This window comes from Diadema antillarum, unplaced genomic scaffold (genome assembly GCF_040938485.1).
Source record: "Diadema antillarum isolate AM-2024a unplaced genomic scaffold, OU_Dant_1.0 seq00001036_RagTag, whole genome shotgun sequence".
Lineage (NCBI taxonomy): Eukaryota > Metazoa > Echinodermata > Echinoidea > Diadematoida > Diadematidae > Diadema > Diadema antillarum.
In genome coordinates, this window is record NW_027271868.1 from 252,753 (window position 1) to 275,232 (window position 22,480).

General features: G+C 37.7%; 1 protein-coding gene across 1 annotated transcript; it reads left to right on the forward strand.

The window, feature by feature from the left end:
- Nucleotides 1-588: 588 nt before the first annotated feature.
- Nucleotides 589-21,670, forward strand: LOC139742916 (sorting nexin-8-like). Its single transcript, XM_071653421.1, has 13 exons — nucleotides 589-612; nucleotides 799-923; nucleotides 8,030-8,162; nucleotides 8,778-8,971; nucleotides 10,459-10,576; nucleotides 11,119-11,240; nucleotides 12,195-12,275; nucleotides 14,634-14,754; nucleotides 15,333-15,505; nucleotides 16,759-16,827; nucleotides 17,726-17,878; nucleotides 19,236-19,385; nucleotides 21,316-21,670. The coding sequence occupies exons 1-13, from the start codon at nucleotides 591-593 to the stop codon at nucleotides 21,406-21,408; spliced, it is 1,554 nt and encodes a 517-aa protein (XP_071509522.1). The 5' UTR covers nucleotides 589-590; the 3' UTR covers nucleotides 21,409-21,670.
- The last annotated feature ends 810 nt before the right edge of the window (nucleotides 21,671-22,480 follow it).

Here is a 22,480-nt window from a genome sequence, read left to right on the forward strand (position 1 = left end):
TTGTGGAAGTTATGGGAGGGACTCCTCAATGCAAGTAAACACACAACTGTGAGAGTCGTATTGATTGTGAATCAAAGTTCCTTGAACAATGTCCTATAACGCTGCTACAAAACAAAAACAAAAACACAAACAAAAACAAAAACCCAAAGCACGTTTGGAGACTGATACAACTTCCATCCTACAAAACTGAAAATTTTATGCCTAGTTCAGGGGATCACTCGTTATGCTACTTTAAAATAATAATGTTTTGAGAGTCATTAAAGAGTCATACGCTCATGTCGGGTAGAAAAGTAGGCGTTGTCGGTCGGGCCTGCGAATCGGTGCATCCGCCCACCGTGCGAACAGACGGAAATGTCAGTGACCTCATTTTGTTTACAATGATTTTCGGAACAAATTATTTAAAGATATCTTTGCATAATATAAATCTCAATAAACAAATAAATAAAATAATTTAATTGGTTTTCAAATATTGTTTTATTTTCTAAATGGCTCAGATATTTTGTAAATGATGATATTTGAAATGGGAATGCGCCCGATTCTATGATCGCTAGCTGTATACAGTTGCCAATTTCATTCGTGTGGATGCAAACATGGCGGACGAGTTGAGTTTTGGTAAGTATTGCACATGATTTTGTAGGTATATAGGTCCATGAAAGGCATGCTCTACAGCCGAACACGAAATTGCTAATGCTGTTTCGTGAGTTATATCTCTACAAATTTTCGAATTTTGCGACCCACGTAAGGTGTAAGTAAAATTCTATGCTGATTTTAACATGTTTACTCCGTTTGATTTTTCAGGTTCCGTTCCCCCGTACTATCGTGAAGTGTATGATATCGTTTGCCCGGAACAAGATCGCATAGACCGCGATTTATTCGTCAAGATTCTCATCAAGTCAAGCTTGCCCAAGCAGACACTTAGTACGGTAAGATTTGAAATTGAGACTTCCCAATATTCCATGAATGAATTTCAATGAATTTTTATCATATGATTCTAAATATTGAGGATTTAAATTGTAAATAAGTTGTATTGAAACAAGCTGCTACAAGCAAAGACCTTGACCTGGATGCTGGAAGACATCGTCCGTAACCGTAGCTAGAGTCTAGAGAATCTGAAGTCGAGTGAAGACGATGATGATGGGCTGCATTCAGCTCAGCCAGTCATAGTACATACAATAGAAAAAAAAAAGTAAGACTTAAAAAGAGCGAGAGGCGCTAGTGTACTTTTGCACCTGTTTTTCAAATGATTTCCAAACATGCACAAACTCACCCTAGATTCTATTTCTAGTTATTCAGTTCAGTAACCTAAAATAAAATGGACATTTAGTTGTTAAGTTTTAACGCTTTTAGTAGTTACAAGTGTCGAAAAATCATTGGAAAATCTCAATTGCTTAAATCTCTGCTCTGTACACAAGCACAGTACGAATATGTTCGGCGCATGCACTAAGGGTCGATCATTTTGTCTGAATGCAGCGACACAGCGGCTTTTTAATTTATATGGTCAGGGCTACCGGAGCATTTTCAAAGGTGGGGGGCCCACTTCCGGGTTTCATGAGCTACGAAGCAAAAAAAAAAAAAAAGGGCCTTCAGCGCAACTTCTGGGTTTCTTCAGCTGACAAGCAAAAAAAAAAAAAAAAAGGTCTTCAGCTCATCTTTCTCCTTCCACTCCGCGCTCACACTTCAAGGTCTCTACAATTCTTTCTAGTGCACTTATGCACTTCCGGGGTAAAAAAAGTGGGGAGTCCAAAGTGATGACACCTTATGTGTTCCTTTGTATGGTGCAAAAAAAAATGGGGGGGGGGGGATGTCGTTGGAAAGCTTTAAAAATTTTTACCCTTTTCCCCGGCCAAGTTCTCAGCTTCAAAGCGGTTGAGCGCCACATATCTTTCTCCTTCTTTTCTATCTTTCCATCTTTCATTTTCAGGTAGAATCTATTCTTAAATTTCCCTTTACTGTCTATCAATCATTTCTTTGTGGTTTTCCTCTTGTCTAACTTTCTCAATAATTTCCTATCTAACTGTCATTCTGCGTGACTTTTCTTTGTTTCCTTCATGGGTTGTTTTTTTCCCTCCAACTACAAGGGTCTTCCTTTCTATCCTCTCCTATATCTTTTTCTTATGTGTCATTCTAATGAATCCTCTCCTTTATTTCCTTTTCAACCTGTGTAATTCTATCTTTCCATCCTATTCATTTTTGCTTTCATCCAGTTTTGCTTCATCTCTCATTCTATTATTCTACCTAGTGCTTTTTTTTTGTTTTCAATCTGGATTTTTTCTTCGCTTTTCTCTTTTCTTTTCAAACATATCCATCCCCCTTGCTTTCCTTTATAATGCAAGTTTCTCTTCTTTCTGTCCTTCCATTATCTTTTAAGTGTTTTCTTTATCTTGTAAACCCTTTAATTTTTTCCAGGTGTGACTTTTTAATTTCTTTTCTTTCATGTCCTTCCCCCCCCCCTTTTCCTAACCTTTCCCCTTATATTCTTTCACCCTTGTCTTATAACTACATTTTTCACAATCTTATTTCATTTACACGTTTTTTGTAATTGTCAATCTTTTATTTTTCTTTCTCTTTTCATTCACACACACACACACACACACACGCACACACACGCACACACAACACGAACAACCCCAATCCTCAATCAATTGCTACTACGACTCGGTACAAGCTGAGAGAAAAGCGGAAAAAAGTACGTTGTATTATCTTTTCAAAGACACCATAGGAGAACTCACCCTGATCGCTATGAGATAGCTACGTTCAGATCAATCGCCGCGCTCGCTGCTATGCTGCCGTGAACGTGTTTTGTACACTGTGCTGCGCTGTCTGTTCCTAGTATGCAACGCAATTATCGCAGAGCGAGTAGCTGTGATCAACATATTCCGAGAAGAGTGAAAGTGTCAAAACGTCAAAAATTCCATTTCTACTGAACTTGAATCTCACTCAGATGCAAATATTCAAGGCTGTTGGATATTTAGAGTGAGTTTGTGCATGTTTGGAGATCAATTGACAAATAAGTGCGAAAGTACGCTAGCGCCGAGCAAGATTTACATAAATTAAGATTTACCTCATGTTCATGAACTGTTGCATTGTTGGAATGTTTGGGAGTGAGAAAGGCAATCATGCCAGGGTTTAACGTGTTAGGGACCACACACAGTTTTGACCTCAAAATGACTCAAACAAGTTTACAGTTAATTGATATTTTGGGTTTCAGAATTGTGTGTATTGTGTATATTCTCACATTGATCGTCTTCTCTATAGGCCTCGTAATGGCTGCTCTTGTCATTGCAATGCAACTTTGACCATAAGTAATGAAACTGTAAATACCACTTCAAGATTCACTCACTACTATTAAATGGCACCACCCGTGCCAAGGTTTTACTGTGCACCAAAGTGTATAGGTTTCTAAACATGTAGCGGGAGGTCAAATTTCGGATAGTGTTGTGGTGGAATCATGGGTGGCTGGTGGTACTCATCGGCTGATTGCATGATCACGAGTATGCGCGTCTGCCTGGCGGAGAAGCATATTCTGCTGAAATTAGCCCACAAGTTTGTAATGAATTGTCAGGGTATGCAGGCAAATATAGTCCTTCTTTGTGTATGTCTTTAAAAGGGACTGTCCTGTACTGGTTGAGGTGGGGATTCATGTTTTGAACATTCCTAAATGAGATAATGAGAAACCTTGTATTAAATATGAAAGAGCATGTAATTTTAAGAAGGATGCAACATTTATTTGATGAAAGTTGGTTTTCAAATGGGTGAGATATCCAAAAAAGTAAAAGACAACAGGCCACGCCTTTTATTAGGATCTCTTTGTTTCACCTTGTTTTTGGATATCTCAGCCATTTCAAAACCGATTTTCATCAAATAAACTTTTGATACCCCTTAGAATTGCATGCTCTTTGACATCTCATAGAGTGGTTTCTGAATATCTCGCAAAACGTTCAAAGCTAAATCCTCACCTCGACCAGAACTGTACACACCCTATTAATAGTGTTGTGCATGTATGTGTTTCTGTGTGTTTGGTGGGGAAGTACGGTACGGTACTTAGTAGTTTTAACACCAGCATAGTCATAACCCTTTGAATTTGTTCTTGGTGGGCAATAAAGTCTGATGTTCCTGTGTAGAAAGTTACTGGTAGCATGTATCACTGGCCTTTCTGACAGAGACAGCTGCATGGTGAGTGATGATTGCACTTTGAGTCATTTTAAAGATTAATTCCCACCATGCCATGTCAGTTTACTGCCAGGGGAGTTTCATGGATATTGATATTCCCTGCCCAGTATTATTTTAATGTCTTGTATACAGGTAGTTTCTCTTTATTTGATGAGCATGACTTGGCACTTCATGGGTAACATTGAACAAGGCAATTTGATCATTACTTTAATGTTTAGTATTAAAACGTTAGTTGATTATTTTTAGCAGTTCTGAGTTGCAGTGTTGTATCTCTCAGATCGATGTCGGAAAATTGAGCTTAGTATGATTCACAAGTAGAGTTTATTTAGGCCTTGCACTGGGACATCATCCATCCACTTTGAAGGAGAAAGGAACTCTAGAACTGGACATGGAGGCATACAGATTGTAGCTTCAAATGGTACATATGCAGTACGTTGTACCTGTCTTCAGATTTCCAATAAGTACACGTTTATCTGTGATTGATATTGATCAACCAACAAATGTCCAGGTGACTCAAATTTTGATTCATTATGAGAAGCATAATTCTAGCTTTTCAAGCAACAGAGTTTACGATATCTAACGTACATGTACATGTTGTGTGCTAGTAATGATGGCTGGGGTGAGTGAGAAGGGGACTTTGCAGAAATGTGTTAGTGAGCAGTGAGTAATTTTCTTACCAGCGTACTTATCATGGCTGGTAGAGATCTGGCTCTGTCAGAGCTGAAGGAAGTGAGTAATTTTGTAGACTGCCGACATCTCTTACATGTAAGTGTTCCAGTATGTATTGCACCTTATTGCCGAATTGCTACACAGTGATCTGTAGATGCTGTACAAACCTGAGACATGTACTAGGTGGTACAAAAAACATTTCCCACTTTTTATCCTTAATAGTTCAAAAACTATATATGTCAGAATACACTGACATTGATATGAGTAAAAGCTGAATAGTGTACAATTTTGTTGGGGGTAATTTAAAATGAACGCATAAATCAGTTTAATTTTGAAGTTAGGGTTCAGGTTGTGCTCTATTTTAAACCTTCTGTACAAAACTTTATCTTTGCATTTGGGGTCATTGGTATGTGTGGGAGTGTGTAGTTAACACCTAGACAATGGTCCTGTGACAATGACCAGGGTTTAAATGCTTTATTATTTATTCATGAGGAATTCCACTAGAATCGCAGGTAGTCTTTATTCATCCTGAAATGTAGTGTGTACAAGCAAACATATGCTTACTTTTTTCATGTGCATGCATTTTACCCGTGTGCCCAAGGCAATCCATAATGAATTATTAATAAAGCATTCATGTGCCTTTTGAGCAAGAGACCGGAATCCTACTGTAGTCAGCAGAGCTCTGAACAGGTGGTATTCATGTCCATTGTTCAAGGTCATTGTAAGCACATCCTCACTTACACATCATTGGTTCTTGTGTAAAGTTCAAATTTTGTACAGAGGGTTAAAAATACTGTAAAACTGTAAAAAATGTTTTCGCGCGACTAATTTTTCATGCTTGGCCGGGTAAGAAGAGTTTCGCGTGTTTTTAATTCCGCGGAATCAAGACATCCCACACAGGAACTATGGCAAGCAAAAAAATGTTCGCGTGCTTTTATTTTCGCGCTAGTTTCTGGTTGCGCGAAATGCGCGAAAATTTCAACACCGCGAAAATTTCCACTTTTACAGTAGAGTAAAATCTGAAATCTGAAGTTTGAATATCAAGTCAATGGCATCATTCTTTGTAAAAATTTGAAGGTGAAATTGGACGGTATCATTGTCTTCATGAGTGAACTTAATGAAAATTTGTGTTTGCTCTAAAGCTTGAGAAAATATTTGCTTATTACCATTAAATTTACATGCTTCATGTCATAAAGTCTGTCACATTCTATTCACACTGAAGTTTACTGTGTGGTACATGCATCCATATCCTATGAACACGTCAGACTTGCATGCCCAGCCTGACATTTGTTGATTACTACAGCTGTATATAATTTAGGAGTTCTGGACCCCGTTTTATCAAAAGATAAAATTGATTTTAAATTTCCTTACCACACAGGCTACCATAGACTTACAGTTGAAATCAACTATATAATCAGTTTTAACTCTTCATAAAACAGGGCCCTGTTGTTTTATGAAGTGCTACAACTATACCTTGTCTGTGAGAGAGCAGTTATGCAACACAAAATATGAAACCAGTATGGCTTCAGCCAACGTGCGTCATCAAATGAATGTGCTGTGGGGTTTCTTCTTCAGTGATTACATAGATGTCTGGCCACGAACAGAAAATGAATAGAGATTGTACTAATCCCCCTAAGCCCTGTATGTGTATGCCCCCATGGCCTTCCTGTTGGACTGAGGCCCATGGTAATGTCTGAGTGGGCTTGCTAACTAACTTTTACATGTTTGTCAGTCAAGTTCGGAAGAAATGACTGAATGCTGATGGATATACACTGTACTTGGCAAGTTGTAGCAAAGTGTAGGGCACATGATGATGATGATGATCCACAGCATTTGTAAAGCGCCACATATCTGTCATAGAATCATTCAAATGCGCAGACTCCCCCAAGAGAGCTAGCAGGGTTATGCAGGGTTATGCCAGCTAACATGATCTTACAGAACATTTAATAACCACGATAAGTGAGACCTGTAATCTTATACAAAGATCAGGGTTGTCCACCAAGTGATGACAAATTTAGTGAATTGAAATGTGAGAACAGAACAAAGTGCGTATTACATCATAACTTTATTTTCTTGTTGCTGTCCATCGAACAAAGCTTGCCTTATGAAACGACTGAATGAACTTGTACAATCTGGAGGTAGAGCTAATATAATGTGTATTTTAGTGTTGTGAATGCTCTTTTGAATAGTAGAGTTACACTGTGCTAGCCTCTGTAGATAGTTAGGGAGGTCAGAGAATAGGAAGTTGCAATGGTTTCAGGAAGCACATTACAGGAAATGAAGGACACTGTACAATGGTTTACCACAGCATCAGACTCTGGTTCACTGAGATCAAAATAAACAAATCACACCAAACAAACAATCATGGCATCCTTATGGTTGATTGTGATGAATTAATCTCAGTTTATTCAAATAATGTGCAGTTTGCTTTAAGCAGGGCATCAAACTTCTGTAGCTACCGTATGGGATGTTTATTTGTTATAACATGTGTGATTTGGTATGGCAAGGTATGATTCCTATGAAATGAAATTGAGCAGAACTGTAAGAATGGTCCCTACCGAGATTTAAACTTTGGAAGAGTTTCCATACATTTACACTACAATGTATTCCACAGTTACAGTGTATGCTAGCAGTTTTACAGGAAAAGACATCTTACCAGACATGTATGAAGCATGTTCAACCTTTTTCAAAAGCTTTTCATTTTTTTTTGTGTGTGTGTGCACAAGATTCAATACATTTGCTATTTCCTTCTCCATGAGAGCAGTTTTGAATCTCTAAAGATGTGCTCTACGGCTTTCATTCTGCCAGATACAAATTGACTCAATTTTAAGTTAAAGACCAATCTGTGTGCAAATTTAATTTGCTGTAAGAAATAAAGTTAATTAAATTTTACAAGTAAACACAATCTAAACAGGATGAAATAAGGTACATTATACAATAAACCACTGCAGCAATTAAGTTCCACATGCTTCCAAAGAAACAGTGATGTCTGTCACAACTGCATGGAATGCAGATTAGATGAGGCTGGGATGTTAAAACGTTCAAACTTCCAGGTGGTTGTGCCAGAAAATTAGGGGGGAAAGTCGTTTATTTGGCCGATGATTTTGCAGCTGCAATTCTTCCTGATTAAGAGCAATTTCCATCACCATGTTTTATGCCCTTGTTTGTTTCCTCTCTGTGCTTCTTGCAGATATGGGATGCCGTAGACAGCAAACAGGGTTACATCTCAAGAGGAGGCCTTTACAAAGCTCTTGCCCTCACAGCCTTGGCCCAGCAAGGGAAGACACCCAATGTCAAACTCTTGGAGAACTTCTCCGGTCAAGGTACTCTACCTTCATCATCTCAATTCAACTGAGTCATTGCCTTAGTATATAATGAAAAACGTAATAAAAAATGAATGAATGATATTGATAATGACAATGTTAATTTATTAGTGGAAAAATGAGCAAAAAAACAGTGGGATTCGAACCTGAGACCTCCGGATTGCTAGCCCGTTGCTCTGCCGACTGAGCTATAGAAAGCCCTAGTACAGTGTTCGCCCTGGGAACCCTTAATTCTCAATGCTGGAATGGTCAGAAGCTATAGCAGTGTGTATGGGTGTGACAACGCGCACACACTTAAACCCGACATGATATATGATTAATTGTAATATTTCATATCAGACATACACTTGTATACTCTATTTCAATTAGTTACCGGTACATAATTGTTCATTTCAGTACTGCCTGAGTCATGACGAGGGCAAACTTATTGAAGAACTGAGTCCTGTTTGTGTGTGTGCGAGGGTGTGTGAATGTGTATGTGTATGTATGTTTGTTTAATCTTGTGAACAACCAATATGAACTGCATGAGCAGAGTCAGAAAGCATATGGTTTTTATAAGCTCACAAAAGAGAAAACTTAATTTGATTTGTTGTTGGAAATGTATGCTCAATCCAGAACTGCCCAAGCCGTCTCTTGGTGACCTCACCGACTTGAAGACCCTCAGTCAGCAATTTAGGAGAGAGCGGGCCCCCAACATCCTCAACTACAATTATGAGGAGCTTTGTGCCATGGACGAGGTCAAGGTGGAACTCATCCCAGAGAAGAAAGGTCTGCTCCTCAAACATGTGGAGTATGAGGTCACAAGTAGAGTAAGTGCTCCAATCTTGACTTCGTAAAGGGTGTGTACAGTTCTGGTCGAGGTGAAGATTTAGCTTTTAACGTTTTGCGAGATATTCAGAAACCACTCTATGAGATGTCAAAGAGCATGCAGTTCTAAGGGGTATCAAAAGTTTATTTGATGAAAATCGGTTTTGAAATGGCTGAGATATCCTAAAACAAGGTGAAACAAAGAGATCCTAATAAAGTTGTGGCATATCGCCTTTTATTATTAGCACTTTTTTGGATATCTCAGCCATTTGAAAACCAATTTTCATCAAATGAACGTTGAATCCTTCTTAAAATTACATGCTCTAGTCTTTCATATTTCATAAGAGGCTTTTCATTATCTCACTTAGGAATGTTCAAAACATGAATCCCTACCTCAACCTGTACTGTACAGTCCCTTTAACTTTGCATCAAATTCTTTCTTCCCTTGGGGATGGAGAGTGGTGATTGTTGTCTGAATTTTTTTTTTTTTTTCACAGAAAACAGTAACAGAAATTTTGTGTTTTTTTTTTTCTTTGCTCTATCACTTGAAGAATTAGAAGTTTCCCCTTGAATTTTTCGCTTGAAAATGTCTGTGAAGGTGATATGTCATGTCCAGGAGCAACCAGGAAGCAATGTTATTAACAAGTTACTTGTTTGTCCATGAGCATTAAACTGTGCCTGATTTAAAGAAACGGAAACTGTGATGCTTATTGTACACAGTTCCCATCCTTTACTACCTCTCTTTGTTTGCTTTGTTTTTAGAATCCTGAGTAGCATGTTTTTGCTTCTGCTATGAATGTATCATATATGGATCATAAAATAACCATTTGCTTAATGTGCTGAATAACAGGGCATCAAAAACTTAGGGTCAGGTTACCATAGAGCTGTTAATAGAAATCTTATCATGTTGAGTCTAGGAGGATGAAACGATAGACAGACCCTCCTAGTAGAAATGTTGCTTGTATCAATGAATTGTAGAGAAACACACAGATGTGAATCTTTGGACATTGTGATTCCGGGATGTGGAATAGTTTTGAACTGTTTGCTTGATGTGCTAAATGTCAGGGCATCAGAAAACTATGGTCAGGTTACCATAGAGCTATATGACTACTAGAAATCTGATCACGTTGAGTTCAAGAGTAGAGAATGAGAGAAAGACCCAATGATTGGATACAAGGCTTGCAGCCTCACATGCGAGAGGTCAGTGGGCAAAGTAGAGCAGCAGACAGACCTGCATTTGGTAAAAGAGGAAATCGAACATAAACCAGAGAGGTCACACTTATGAATAAATGGTAGAGAAACAGACAGATGTAAATCAGTGGACATCATGATGTGGGATAGCCCTTCTTCCTGTAGCAGTTTCCAATAAAATCTTATCATCTTGAATTGTTTCCTGCAAAGCTCCTTGTATCTGATTGTGGGTCCATGGTGTACCAGAAGTGCAAATTCTAACCCTGATTGGCGCATGTGTCTTGTGTCAACTTTTCAGATGTACAAAACAACGGTATTCCGGCGGTACAGTGACTTCGCGGCCGTCAGCGAAATGTTAATCAACTGCTACCCGTACAGAATGGTGCCCCGTCTTCCTCCCAAAAAGATGATTGGAGGTGAGTAAATGATTTATTGCGAGCAAATGCCACAGGGAATAATTTCCCTGGTACGGCAGAGCAGTTTGTTATGCCTTCTTGAATGTCTGCTTTACAACATGTTCTTTGTGTAGCAATTTCATTACATAGAGTGGTATACCATAATGTTCAAAATTTGTCCATCAGCTTAAATTGCCATTCCCATTTCGAGAAGGGAAATTTATCCCATGTCTTGCTATGAGTATATGATAAAGAGCAATACTTGATTTGACATTCACCATCGGGAGAGTTATGAGTTGATGACGCTAGTACCTCATCTACTTTCATAATTGATTGTGATCCTCGTCAGTCTTTAATGGCATTATTTGTTATTTTGAGAGAGGTAATGTTCATATTTCTGAACAGATTATGATGAAAGCTTTCACTATTTTTTTTTTCTGAACAGGGAGCAGAGTTTCCCCATATCTTTAATACATAATTTTTCAAAGTTGCTCATACACCTTTAGATTTCAGAGCTAGTTCCTGAGTAAGTTCTTACGAATATTTTCTTGTTCCTCACACAGCAAATCGCGAGTTCATTGAACAGCGGAGAAGAGCTCTGGTGCGATTTCTGACCCTGGTAGTGAGACACCCCACATTCCACCGCAGCGAGATTGTTCGCTACTTCCTGACCTTCACAGGATCAGTAAGTGATACACATGAGAAGATCACACAGACATAGAGAAAATGAGTTCACTTATATCTCAATACATAACCTATTCTCTTTATTCTCAATGAAATTTTTAAAAGTATGCTATAAGTATGAAGTTTTGCAACTAATTGACAAATTGCCCTTCATTGATGTAAATAAGCACTGATTATTTAATATTTTTAGTAGCCATGGTTTAAAAAAAAAAATCATTGGGATGCATATTTATGTTGGACTAGAACCATGAGTATGTATGCCTGTGATTCTTTTGTTTGTTTTTCTTTATCGTGGCTACTACCATTACTAAACTACTGAGTAATGTTTGTTTTTTTGTTTTTTGACGTACATGAATGACAATTTGCCAATCAGTTGCAATTTTAACGCAACTCAATGCAAGAATTTATGAGTATAAAGTTCGTGGAGTTTGACCTATATTGTACATTGGCTACAAAATGCTACTCCTTCGCCATTTCTAACCCGATTTCGATTCCGTTTGCTTTATGTGATGGCACTAGGTGAGGGCTTCAAAACTTCTACATAGAATTTTGACCTTTGACTTCTTTGACCTTTGACCTCGATCTTTTTACCTATATTGTACATTTTGCTACTAAATGCTACTTTGGCGGGGACATATATTACGCACCGCATAATTTCTTCTTTTCCTTGTTACTCTGTAAATGTACATGGCTATAAATAATTTGGTTTTTACATTTATGTTCACTTATTAATGACAGGTAGTGTGCATTGATGATATATGTGTAGTTTTGAGTGTACAATTTAATATGCTTCAAATCCATTGCTTAAGCCCTTTTCAAAACCAGTGCACCAGTGAATATAATGGCCTATTATGATCAGACGTCTGAAACCGTTACTGAATTGTTTGCTGGGTTTCATGTCCTCTCGTTTGGTCTGAGTAATTCCATCCCATTATGCTGCTGATTATTTTTGCAGGACATGCAGCACAGAATAAAGGAACAATTCAGAGGTATACCAGATGAGTTTGTTACAAGTAAATTAGCAGCCCAAGCAAAGGTATGTCATCTTGAGATTGAACACCAGGGCCCCATTTCATAAAACTTGTTATCAGTGACAACTGCCACATTTCTATGACAAATTTGCTCTCAGCCATCAGATGCAAGGATTTCAGTAGCTTGTAACAACTATGACAACTTGTCACTGATAACAAGTTTTATGAAACGGGTCCCAGGATGGATATTAGAAAATTACTTTGATATTACACAGTTATGTGTTATTACAGAATAAGTAAGAAGCTGAAATACTCACATGTTGTGCTATGGCTGATTTTTTGTCACCCTCTTTACAAATGTATTTGTAAGATTGCAACTGCTGATCTACATTGTAACAAACATGTTAAGAATCAGCCAAAGCACATCTTCGCCCCTCTACATTTATAATCTCTTTCTTCCTTTCAATGAGCCTTGTCCACCTTGGACTACTTAACCCTAACTAGGCTCGACGTTTCGCGCAATGTATCGCTAACGTGAAAAGCTATCGCCGCAACGTTTCATGACTTTTTTCTCTCGAGTCTCCCGCATCTTTTGACACCAAATTTGTGATGCCCGGGCCCGCGGTTCCGAAGTTGCGCATGAATATGTACGTGCATGTCAGACCAAAAATTGCTCAAAAACGTGAATTCGTGTACAATTTCAATGCAAACTGTGCTTACAGGCAAATTTCATAAAAGCATGATTATTTGGGGGTTTTGTTGATTAAAATCAATTAATAACATGTTTTCTTGTTCGGAACAATGTCGCGGACAAGTTTCATTGAAAAAACAATGAAAAACATAAAGTCGAAAAAACAAATACATAAGAAATTCAAAAAACAATAAAATACTTAAGAAATTTTTTCAGGTGGCACAATTTTTTTCTCTTACATTTGCTCAGGACACAAAGAATATTTACACAAAAAAATGTGCCCACTTTGAGCTTTATTTAGGGATTTATACCAAACTGTCTGATTTCATGCATCATTATGCATAAATTAGCATAATTGAGCATAAATGATAATATTTTTAACATTTAACTTCATGGTACTTTAGATTACATCATAGGCAATGTGTGTGCGAATTTTGGACGCGATCGCGCGGTCGACGGCCGAGATCTAAAGGGGGGGCTTGAGAGGCCCCCCCCCCCCCCCCCCCCCCCGGCCGTATGATCTACCTAAATAGCCCGGCCTAGTTAGGGTTAACATAACAACATAACATTTGATGTATCCAAATAAAATTTGGCATATAACACATTTATGAGTTGGCAAAGCTGTGCCTATCAACTTGTGAGCACACATGCTTAAGGTCAAAGGTCACAGGTCCAGGGCAAATTTTAAATTTCACTCGTTTCCCCCTTATCTCTGTATGCCTGAAGGTATTTTCATGAAAATTCAATAGTTTATAGATGTATTACCAGTTAAAGATTCTATAGGAAAGTTGTGGTCCATAGAGTCAAAGGTAAAAGCTCGAGTGAAAAAGCTAAAATTTCACTTTTCCTCCATATCTGGGAAATAGCTAAAGGTATCTTTATGAAATTTTGTATGTATACATGTAATGCCTGATAATGATTCTTTTGGGAAGTTTTGGGTCATGAAGTCAAAAGTCAAGCTAGAATGCTAAAATTACACAACTTATTGGGGAAATTACACTTTTTCCTCCAAACATTGGAAGTGATTCTGTGTATGCACTCAATCAAGAATGGATTATGCAAACATGCATTACCACACAATGATTCTGTAGGGAAAGCATTGGGTCATGGAATCAAATGTGTAGTGAAAATGCTAAAATTTCACTATCCCTTTTTTTCATGTGTTGAAAATGGCTCAATGTATTATCAGGAATTAGAGTATACTGTAAAAGTGGATATTTTCGCGTGACTAATTTTTCGCGCTTGGCCGGGTCGGAAGAGTTTCGCGTGTTTTTAATTCCGCGGAATCAAGACATCACGCACAGGCACGTATGGCAAGCAAAAATATTCGCATGCTTTTATTTTCGTGCTAGTTTCTGGTTGCGCGAAATGTGCGAAAATTTCCACTTTTACAGTGTTGTTACCCAATAGTGATTATTTGCCAATCATGTGAAACTGTCATTTCACATTAGAAAGATGTACTGCACAGTAAACCTATTTGGAGAATGATGTGGTGTAGTGGAGGCATTCCAGTCACCATAGAAACATTTCTTGTTTCTTTCTTAGAGTGTTGGTAAGACTTACATTGCGTGTATTTCACGTAATGAATGACAGGAAAACAAGTTTAGCACCTTACCTAAAAGATGAGAATGTCAGAATGAGGCAAGACAAAAGTTAAATAGGAGGACACATTTGATGTGATGATGTTCCCAATGGATGTGTTAGATGTGCCTACTTTTGTTTCACACTATAGGATCTGGTCCCCATGGACACTCAAATTCAGTTCGGGAATAGCAAAGAGCAGATCAAGAACCTCTTCTACAGCATGAGTCTTGTCAAAGGCTACGTGGACCAAATGTCACTAAGAGCAGCAGGTAAGCATAGGCCATGAAGTCTGAGTTTTGATCTGTTAACCCATTGAGGACAAGTCCCAAGTACACTCAGTCTATTGTCTATGGGAAATGCGTGTTGTATCAAAATCAGCCTGTCCTCAATGGGTTAATGTAGCAAGTCATGGGGGGAATCTGCTCCAGAAGTTAATATTTTGTCATCATGACATTTTCACCTCTGTATTTACTGCATATTTCATATAGGAAAAAGATAAGATACAACAGGATAAATTTATGAAATCTTTGCAAAATCAGAAATTAGTATTTTGTTGTCATCACATTTTCACCTCTGAATTTACTGCATATCTTGTAACAAAGAAGATAATATAGAAATTCATGAAATCTTAAATTTGCAGAATCACATAGAATCACATAGTATGCTATTTTGGAGAGAAATACAGACTTCAATCTTCTTACATGTGTTGTCAATTTAAGAATAAACCAGCAGCGTGTTTGTAGTAGTAGTAACATTGATGATAATAACAGCAAAAGAGCAGCCAATGTGGAGCTGTTTTGATTATCAATATTATCACTGCTGAAAATCTTCTTGAACTTCCTCCAAGGGAATGCAAGTGATATGCTGTCCTTTGCCAAGGAGCTGAGCAGCCTTGGAGGGGAATCCCAGCCGGCCTCGGCCTGGGCCATGGGCCACAACGACGCCTGGCCCAACATCAAGACGGGTCTCAAATCAGTGGCCGTGGAGTTTGCTGCCCTCTCAGAGAAATGCATGACTCAGGTTTGTAAGGCTCTCGTTTTCTCTGCCAGCAGTCACCATTTTCAGTACATGTTTCCATATCATATATTCCATTGTAATTATTAGTGTACCAAGATGGTCACCCTTAAAGAGTAACAGTCTAAATAAGCTCATTATTAGTAGTATATGAGTAGGTTGCTGTAGATAACCATGCCAACATAATGAATGCACTCTTACTGATGAACTTGGCCTACACCTAATGTTGTACCTGAAAGTGATAGCATTTCACTGTACTTCTGGTATGTGGTATGTGTCCTTAAATGGAGAGAGAAGAGAGGGAGAAAAATTGCACTAGGGATAATGCACTATACATATTTATTAAGTTAGCTTTTGAGGAGGTCTCAAATGCGTGCAAAATTGTTTGGTGCTTGCTTTCATAATCACACTAGTAATGTGTGGTCGATTCATTGGATTGAAGTACATTGCAACACAATCTAGAGTTGAAACACTCAAAACAGGTCCTGTCAATAATATGTCTTCAGTATATCATCCCCATGGAAATTCCCTTTCTACATACATGCCTGTTAGTGTTAGGAAGAGTCACTAGAGGGAGGTGATCTGTTTCAAGCTGGCTTATTGAGAAGAGTAATATCAAGCAAACTTTAACTCTTTATGTGCCATGTTCGCACGTCCCACTCAGTCGACGGCGTGCCAACTTCGCATATTCCGCTCAAACGCACTAATCCGCTTAAACCGATCGATAAATCGCCTATTCCCGTGGTACAATGAAAGTTTTTCTCGCGCTTTTGTTCCTTTTACATACAGCGTGCATTCTATGTGGTGATTGACTATCAAGCGGTGTTCCCAACTAAATTTGCGTGAAAATTCTAAGTTCCTCTCACGGTTTCATGTGCAAAAGCCATGCCTTTACAGTAATGTAGCAACTGGTCATTCAAAAATTAAATAGAAATAGATTTGTCATACAATTTATATCAAAGCAAAGCTTGGCATTCTTCTTCAACTTTGCTCACTATTATATCCAGCTCGACAGAAATTTGTAGAAGTTATATAGATTGGAAAAACAGAATTCTTTCTCAAAGCATGACTACCTTCGTGTCTCAGAATAATGTGGCACACAGGGTGTTTCCACCATTGCAAATAAAGAGTTAAATGAAGTCAGACATGAAATGGGGATGTGAAATGTCGAAATATCTCTCAATATCACTTTCTATTTCTAGCATATTGCACTATTCTAACAAAGTTTTGTTTTTGTTTCTGCTTTTCTTATATATTAGGGAAAGAGATTAGCTGATGATGTGTCTGAGAAATTCTGGCTATTCTTGGATCTTCTTCAAGCGTACAAGGTACTTTGGATAATGTTTTCCCTATTTATAGAACAGGTGGAGGAAATCGTGCAATCCCATAGGTTTACGGCCATGCATCCATTTTTACTGGCATTATCTTTGATATCAAATAATCACTGTCATCACTGGCGATAGACACTGTAAACATGCTATCGTGCTCTTGTAGCAAAAGAGTTCGCCCACTAGACGCAGACTTTTTCTGCAGGTACTCTCACACCGATGTATAGGTGAACTTTATCTGATCATGCTACAAAAACATTTGACATATCTTTGTAGTACCATTGATAATTTTTATGCTTAAAGTTTCCATTTACCCTCCAAAATTTCACACGTCTGGATATGGCATTGTAAGCCTGTGTCCATTGTAAGCATTATGGCATTATAAGCATTATGACATTATAAGCCCACGATTGATATGACATTATAAGCCCATATCTAAGCCCCTGGTGCATCAGACTCATTGTGATCAAAACTTTGCCAAATAGATGTTGCTAGTATGAATAAATATGGCCAATGTCATAATCTTAATTGTTTGCAAGGACAGATAAATTGGTTGTAAGTCGGTGGTATGTAAGAAAAGTCATTTATGTGATGAAAATTTGACAGATGATAGCAGAGCTAAACCAGCATGATTTTATCATATTTACTATGCTTCATGTTCATTTAAACAAGGAAATTGAGCTTTTGAAATTAAAGATATGATTTTCAGAAATTTTATGAAGCAGGCTTTGCGGATACCATAATTCTAAACCAATATGATATGTTTATTGTATTCTGAATGTTTGTGAGTGTGTGTTTGTGTGTGCGAGTGTCTAAAAATGTATTTGGTCTGCAGAGGTTGACTACCCTGAGGTATTGGTTTGATTGTTGACTTGTACCATTTTTCTCTCATCCCCAGGATCTGTGTGAGAGGCACGAGAAGGGAGTCCTACGAGACCACCAGAACGCTCTCCAGAAGATGGCTGCCATCAAGAAGAAGAAGATGTCTGCCACGATCAGGGGTGGAGAGTACGTCAGCGAGGTGGAGCAGCTGGAGTCTAGAATCATTGAGGTATGCGGAGAGATGATGTCTTTCATGTCAAGCAATTCCCATTTAATGGCATTTGATGTTGTTGAAATCACTTCACTTCTTCATTTCATTTATGCCACTTGCATAATTGGTTTACAAAATTTGCATAAAAAACACCCCCCCCCCCAAAAAAAAAAAAAAAAAAAAAAGATAGGCAAACAAACACAAATTAGAATGCATGGTATCAAATATGATAGTGGTGGAATAATGAGAAGTACAAGAATAGGCTTATCGAAAATGATCCCTAAACATTTATCATGATGTAAATATGTGTAATCATTTATAATCATTTGTAAAAATCTTAAATCATACATCATAAATCACAGTTGTAAAGTCCTAGAAAGTCACACATATCATGTTTATTATTAACCTTGGATATCGTCGAATGATAGATGTGGTTTTCAAACATACATGAACAAATGTAGTGATCACTTACACTTAACTAGTAGTAATGTCATGTCTAGAATTAGACATCTGTCAGTTGAATGAATGCTTCCTTTAAAACAAATAGCATACGAGCAGAACATGCTGAATCCAATCTAAAAAAGTCGATTTGTCACATTTGGAGTGTACATTATTTTTTGTTTGTTTGTTTAATGACCTGAAAATGCAATTCTAGGTGCCATTTGAATATCTTTGGAAGTGTGATGATGATCCATTATCTGGCGTGTCACAAATTCAGTCTATCATCAACGATACCATTTCATTCTGTAACAGAAATATGTGCAAATCATCAGGCATACTTATTTTTGGAATCATGCTTAGTCTATCTCCTTATGGAGTATCCTAAGTTGGTTTTGATTTCTTTGAAAATGCTTGTAGTAACCAGATTTATAGCTTTGAAGTTAGGAAGTGCGAGTTGCATTTGGTTCATGACAACAGTTTTGATTAAATTCAGGATTTGCTTGCATGATTTATGCAGGGAAATATGAATATGATGTCGAGCTTCTACAGAAAAAATCACCATAAAATGTGATCAATATATGTATATATACGATATATATATAAATGTATGTATATATATATATATATATATATATATATATATATATATATATATATATATATGTGTGTGTGTGTGTGTGTGTGTGTGTGTGTGTGTTTGTGGTTTTTTTTTGTGTGTGTTTTTTTTTAACACTTGTAGAGGGAAAAAAGAAATTTGCTAGGCTACTAGAAAATCTTGAGTGTGCCCCAGCTTGACCATTTCCGTATCATTCATTCTTTGTCTTCTCAATGGAGAGTGGGACATTTCTTAGTTTAATTCCCAACTGTGGTCTATTGACAATCTGCAATTAGACATGGGTCGTGACGCCATTTTCCTCTCATTTGTTTCCCGCAGCAAGAGAGTCAGATCATGACGATGGAGAACAGGAACTTCTTCTCGCTACACTGCCTTCAGATGGAGACCCAGCTCATCCACGCCAACATCCCCCTCATCGCTGACGTCATGCAGACCTTTGCCGAGGCAGAAGTCAACAGCCACAAAGAGGTGAGTTCAGCAAAGTTTGAATGAACTCGGAGGTCGCTCTCGTTTCATCTGCTCAGCCCTTGATTTGTCTACCCACACTGGAGGCTTTTCCCTCCCGCCAAGTTCAGCTCAAAATATCAAAATCAAAATCCATTTGACATCTTGCGATCTTTGTGTGTGTGTCTGTTCTTCATCCATGCTTGCTCTTCAGTTTCTGATATGTGACCCTGCACCACAAAACAAACAAAAAGTCGCCAGACATGAATTTTTAGTTAAGGACAGATTCTGACAGAGCAGACTCTAAGCTTTAAAATGATGCCTAACTCAATTCAAATGGACTCTCCTAACCTATCTAGATATTGCAAAGAAAGCGCACACCGTGGAAAAGTGTGAACCGAGAAAAGAGGCTCTGAAGTACAGGATCTATCTGTCTATTCAAGCGCTTAATCTTTACCAAACCATGCTAGCTGTGAGATGAATGGGACAAAAAACAGGAAGTAAACCACTGGAGCAACAACAATGAAGCAATTATCAAATTAAATTGAAATTAAGCATGCTCTATTAACACATTCTGTCCATGATTTATGCCAACGTTCAAGGCTATCAGACTTGAAAGTGGAGAGTGTGCAAACGGTTACCAAGAAATGAAAAGGGGCCTCTATAATACCTGATCTCACTACTCTATGAAAAAAGGGTTGTAGAAAAACTACTGAAAATGCCTTTTCCCATTCATTTTATGATCCCAAACTTAGGAATAATGTAGAAGAAGGGCAGCTCTTTAAGAAAATATGAAAAACTAAATATTGACTTGGTTGACCCGTTTCACCTTTTTTTGAGTCCTCACGTGAAATCAAGGGGTGCGACTTTTTGTTCGTTTTATGATGCACGGTAACATATAATACCGTGGACTTAGTACATCCAAATCTGAATAAACGAAAAACAAGAAGGGATGCCAGCAGCACTGGAGTAATTTGAAGAGGTTTGATTATGACTTGTGCCATGTTGCTGCCTCTCTTTGTGATTATACTACTAAGAATCACTTTGTAACGTCAAAGAGACCATTATGTGTCATTCATTGCAGCATTATTACATATCTGCTCAGACCATGCATCTCACAAATGAGTTTGACAGTGTTTCAAGGCATCATCACGCATGATTTTATTTTTTTTATGTACACCATTTATTAAAGACTCAGATGAAAACATACTGAGTTTTGTGTGGACCCAAATTTTTTTGTTAAAGGAGGTGCACTGTCTAGGATCATTTATCAGGATATAATTTGCTTCAAGTGTTTTTTTCTTTGACATTGTTCTCATGCCACTCCACTCTTCCGTGATCTTTTTATTTTTGTTTGCTTACAAGCAACATCAGATATAAGTGGTCTGTGAAACTTAACAAATCTTCTGAATGCTGAAGACACTAATTTGATCTTAGTGACGTACTGTAAAGTAATTCTATTCTGGAAAGGCAGCTTTACATGATTTCAAACATAACCAAAGAAAAAGAAAAAAAATTCCATTGCCCATCAATTTATAGAAGTCTTTTGTAACTGTTTTGAGTCCCATGAATTTGTATGAGCTTGTGGTTTATCACTCTGTTCAACATGATTTCTTTTTGTTTTCTTTACCCATTTTGATCAAGAAAGCACCATATATATATATATATATATATATATATATATATATATATATATATATATATATATATATAATATATACAAAAAATTGAAAGCTTAAAAGCAATATTATTCATTCTGGCTTCTACAAGCATTTTCCTACAATTGTGCCAAATTACCACTGCCGTGCAGCCGCAGACCCAAGCATTTTCCTACAATTGTGCCAAATTACCATTGCCGTGCAGCCGCAGACCCACCATCTATATCACCTGTATTTGATGCCATTGATGCCATCATTGTGTCATGTCCATCATCTCTGTTCTGTCACGTTCACAGCTACATCAGGTTTGGCAGGACAATCTAGACAAGGTCTTGAAGCACATGTCGCCATCATCGTCCAACTCATCATCGACCGCCGCAACGTTATGATAATTCACCCCACCACCGCATCTCTCTCTCTCTCCCTGTAAAAAAAAAAAAAAGAAAAAAGAAAAAAAAATCCAGGCAAAAGCAAGAAGGAAAAAGATGAATGGAAAGAGATTGAAGAATGAATGAAATGGAAAATGAAATGGATGAGCCATGCATGAAGCAACTGGAGTGGCAGTGATAAGATACGATGCAAGGTTGATGGCTTGGCGCCACCAGGTGTTGATGATGATATTCTTGTATCGCTCGGTGTGTGAATTAAAGAAAGGAGTCATTTTCAATCACCTTTTTTTTTTTTTTGTGGAATATTTGTTCTCAATTCTCTGAGACGCACCCCGCATGCGTAGAATGATCCAGTATGATTTGACGTGGTCGTAAATCCACAAATCAGTTTTGTAACCATCCCTTCTGTAGGGATGAAAAGGTGAGTGCGCCTTCATCACGGGAATTTTTTCATGATGCAATCATTGTGAGGGTGATCGTAAATATAAATGAAATAATTTTGTAGGACATTCTGAAAATACTGCATTAGGTTCAAGAATTTAAAATAGCAAAGGTTATGTTGCTGTTGATAATACCAGTGAAGCTTCTCAACCCACCTGACACCATTAGTCAAGGTGTACATCGTAGGACATTACTACAGCTCATTTGGACTTTACATGATTCTCAAACAGTCATTTCAATCAGAACACAGATTTAGTCACAAGATATGGAAACGTACTGAGTGCTTGCCACCACCGTGTTTCAATGTGGACTTAGTACAATGGAAGTTGCCAAATGAGTTACATTACTTGCCCTTTTAGTACTGCACCGTCTGATACAGTCAAGATTCTCTTTTTGTTTTTTTGTTGTTTTTCCAGAGTATATTACCTTCCAGTCTGAACCCCAAACATAGAGTCTACCTACCACAAGTAGAATTATGTGTTTCATAGCAGAGTATTAGTAAATATTCAAAATGTTTTTATTGTTTGTTTGTTTGTTTTTTCATTTTCATACTTGAATAGAAATATTGCTTTAAACCCAAATTTGATGTCTCCAATATTTGACAGGTTACTTTCATTGGAGAGTAAACACT

Excerpts from the sequence above, each read along its gene's own strand:
- LOC139742916 (XM_071653421.1), top strand. The coding sequence starts at position 591 with ATGGCGGACGAGTTGAGTTTTG. Across the intron at positions 15,506-16,758 it reads CAGAGAAATGCATGACTCAG|GGAAAGAGATTAGCTGATGA; the intron begins GTTTGTAAGGCT and ends CTTATATATTAG. Across the intron at positions 17,879-19,235 it reads TGGAGTCTAGAATCATTGAG|CAAGAGAGTCAGATCATGAC; the intron begins GTATGCGGAGAG and ends TGTTTCCCGCAG.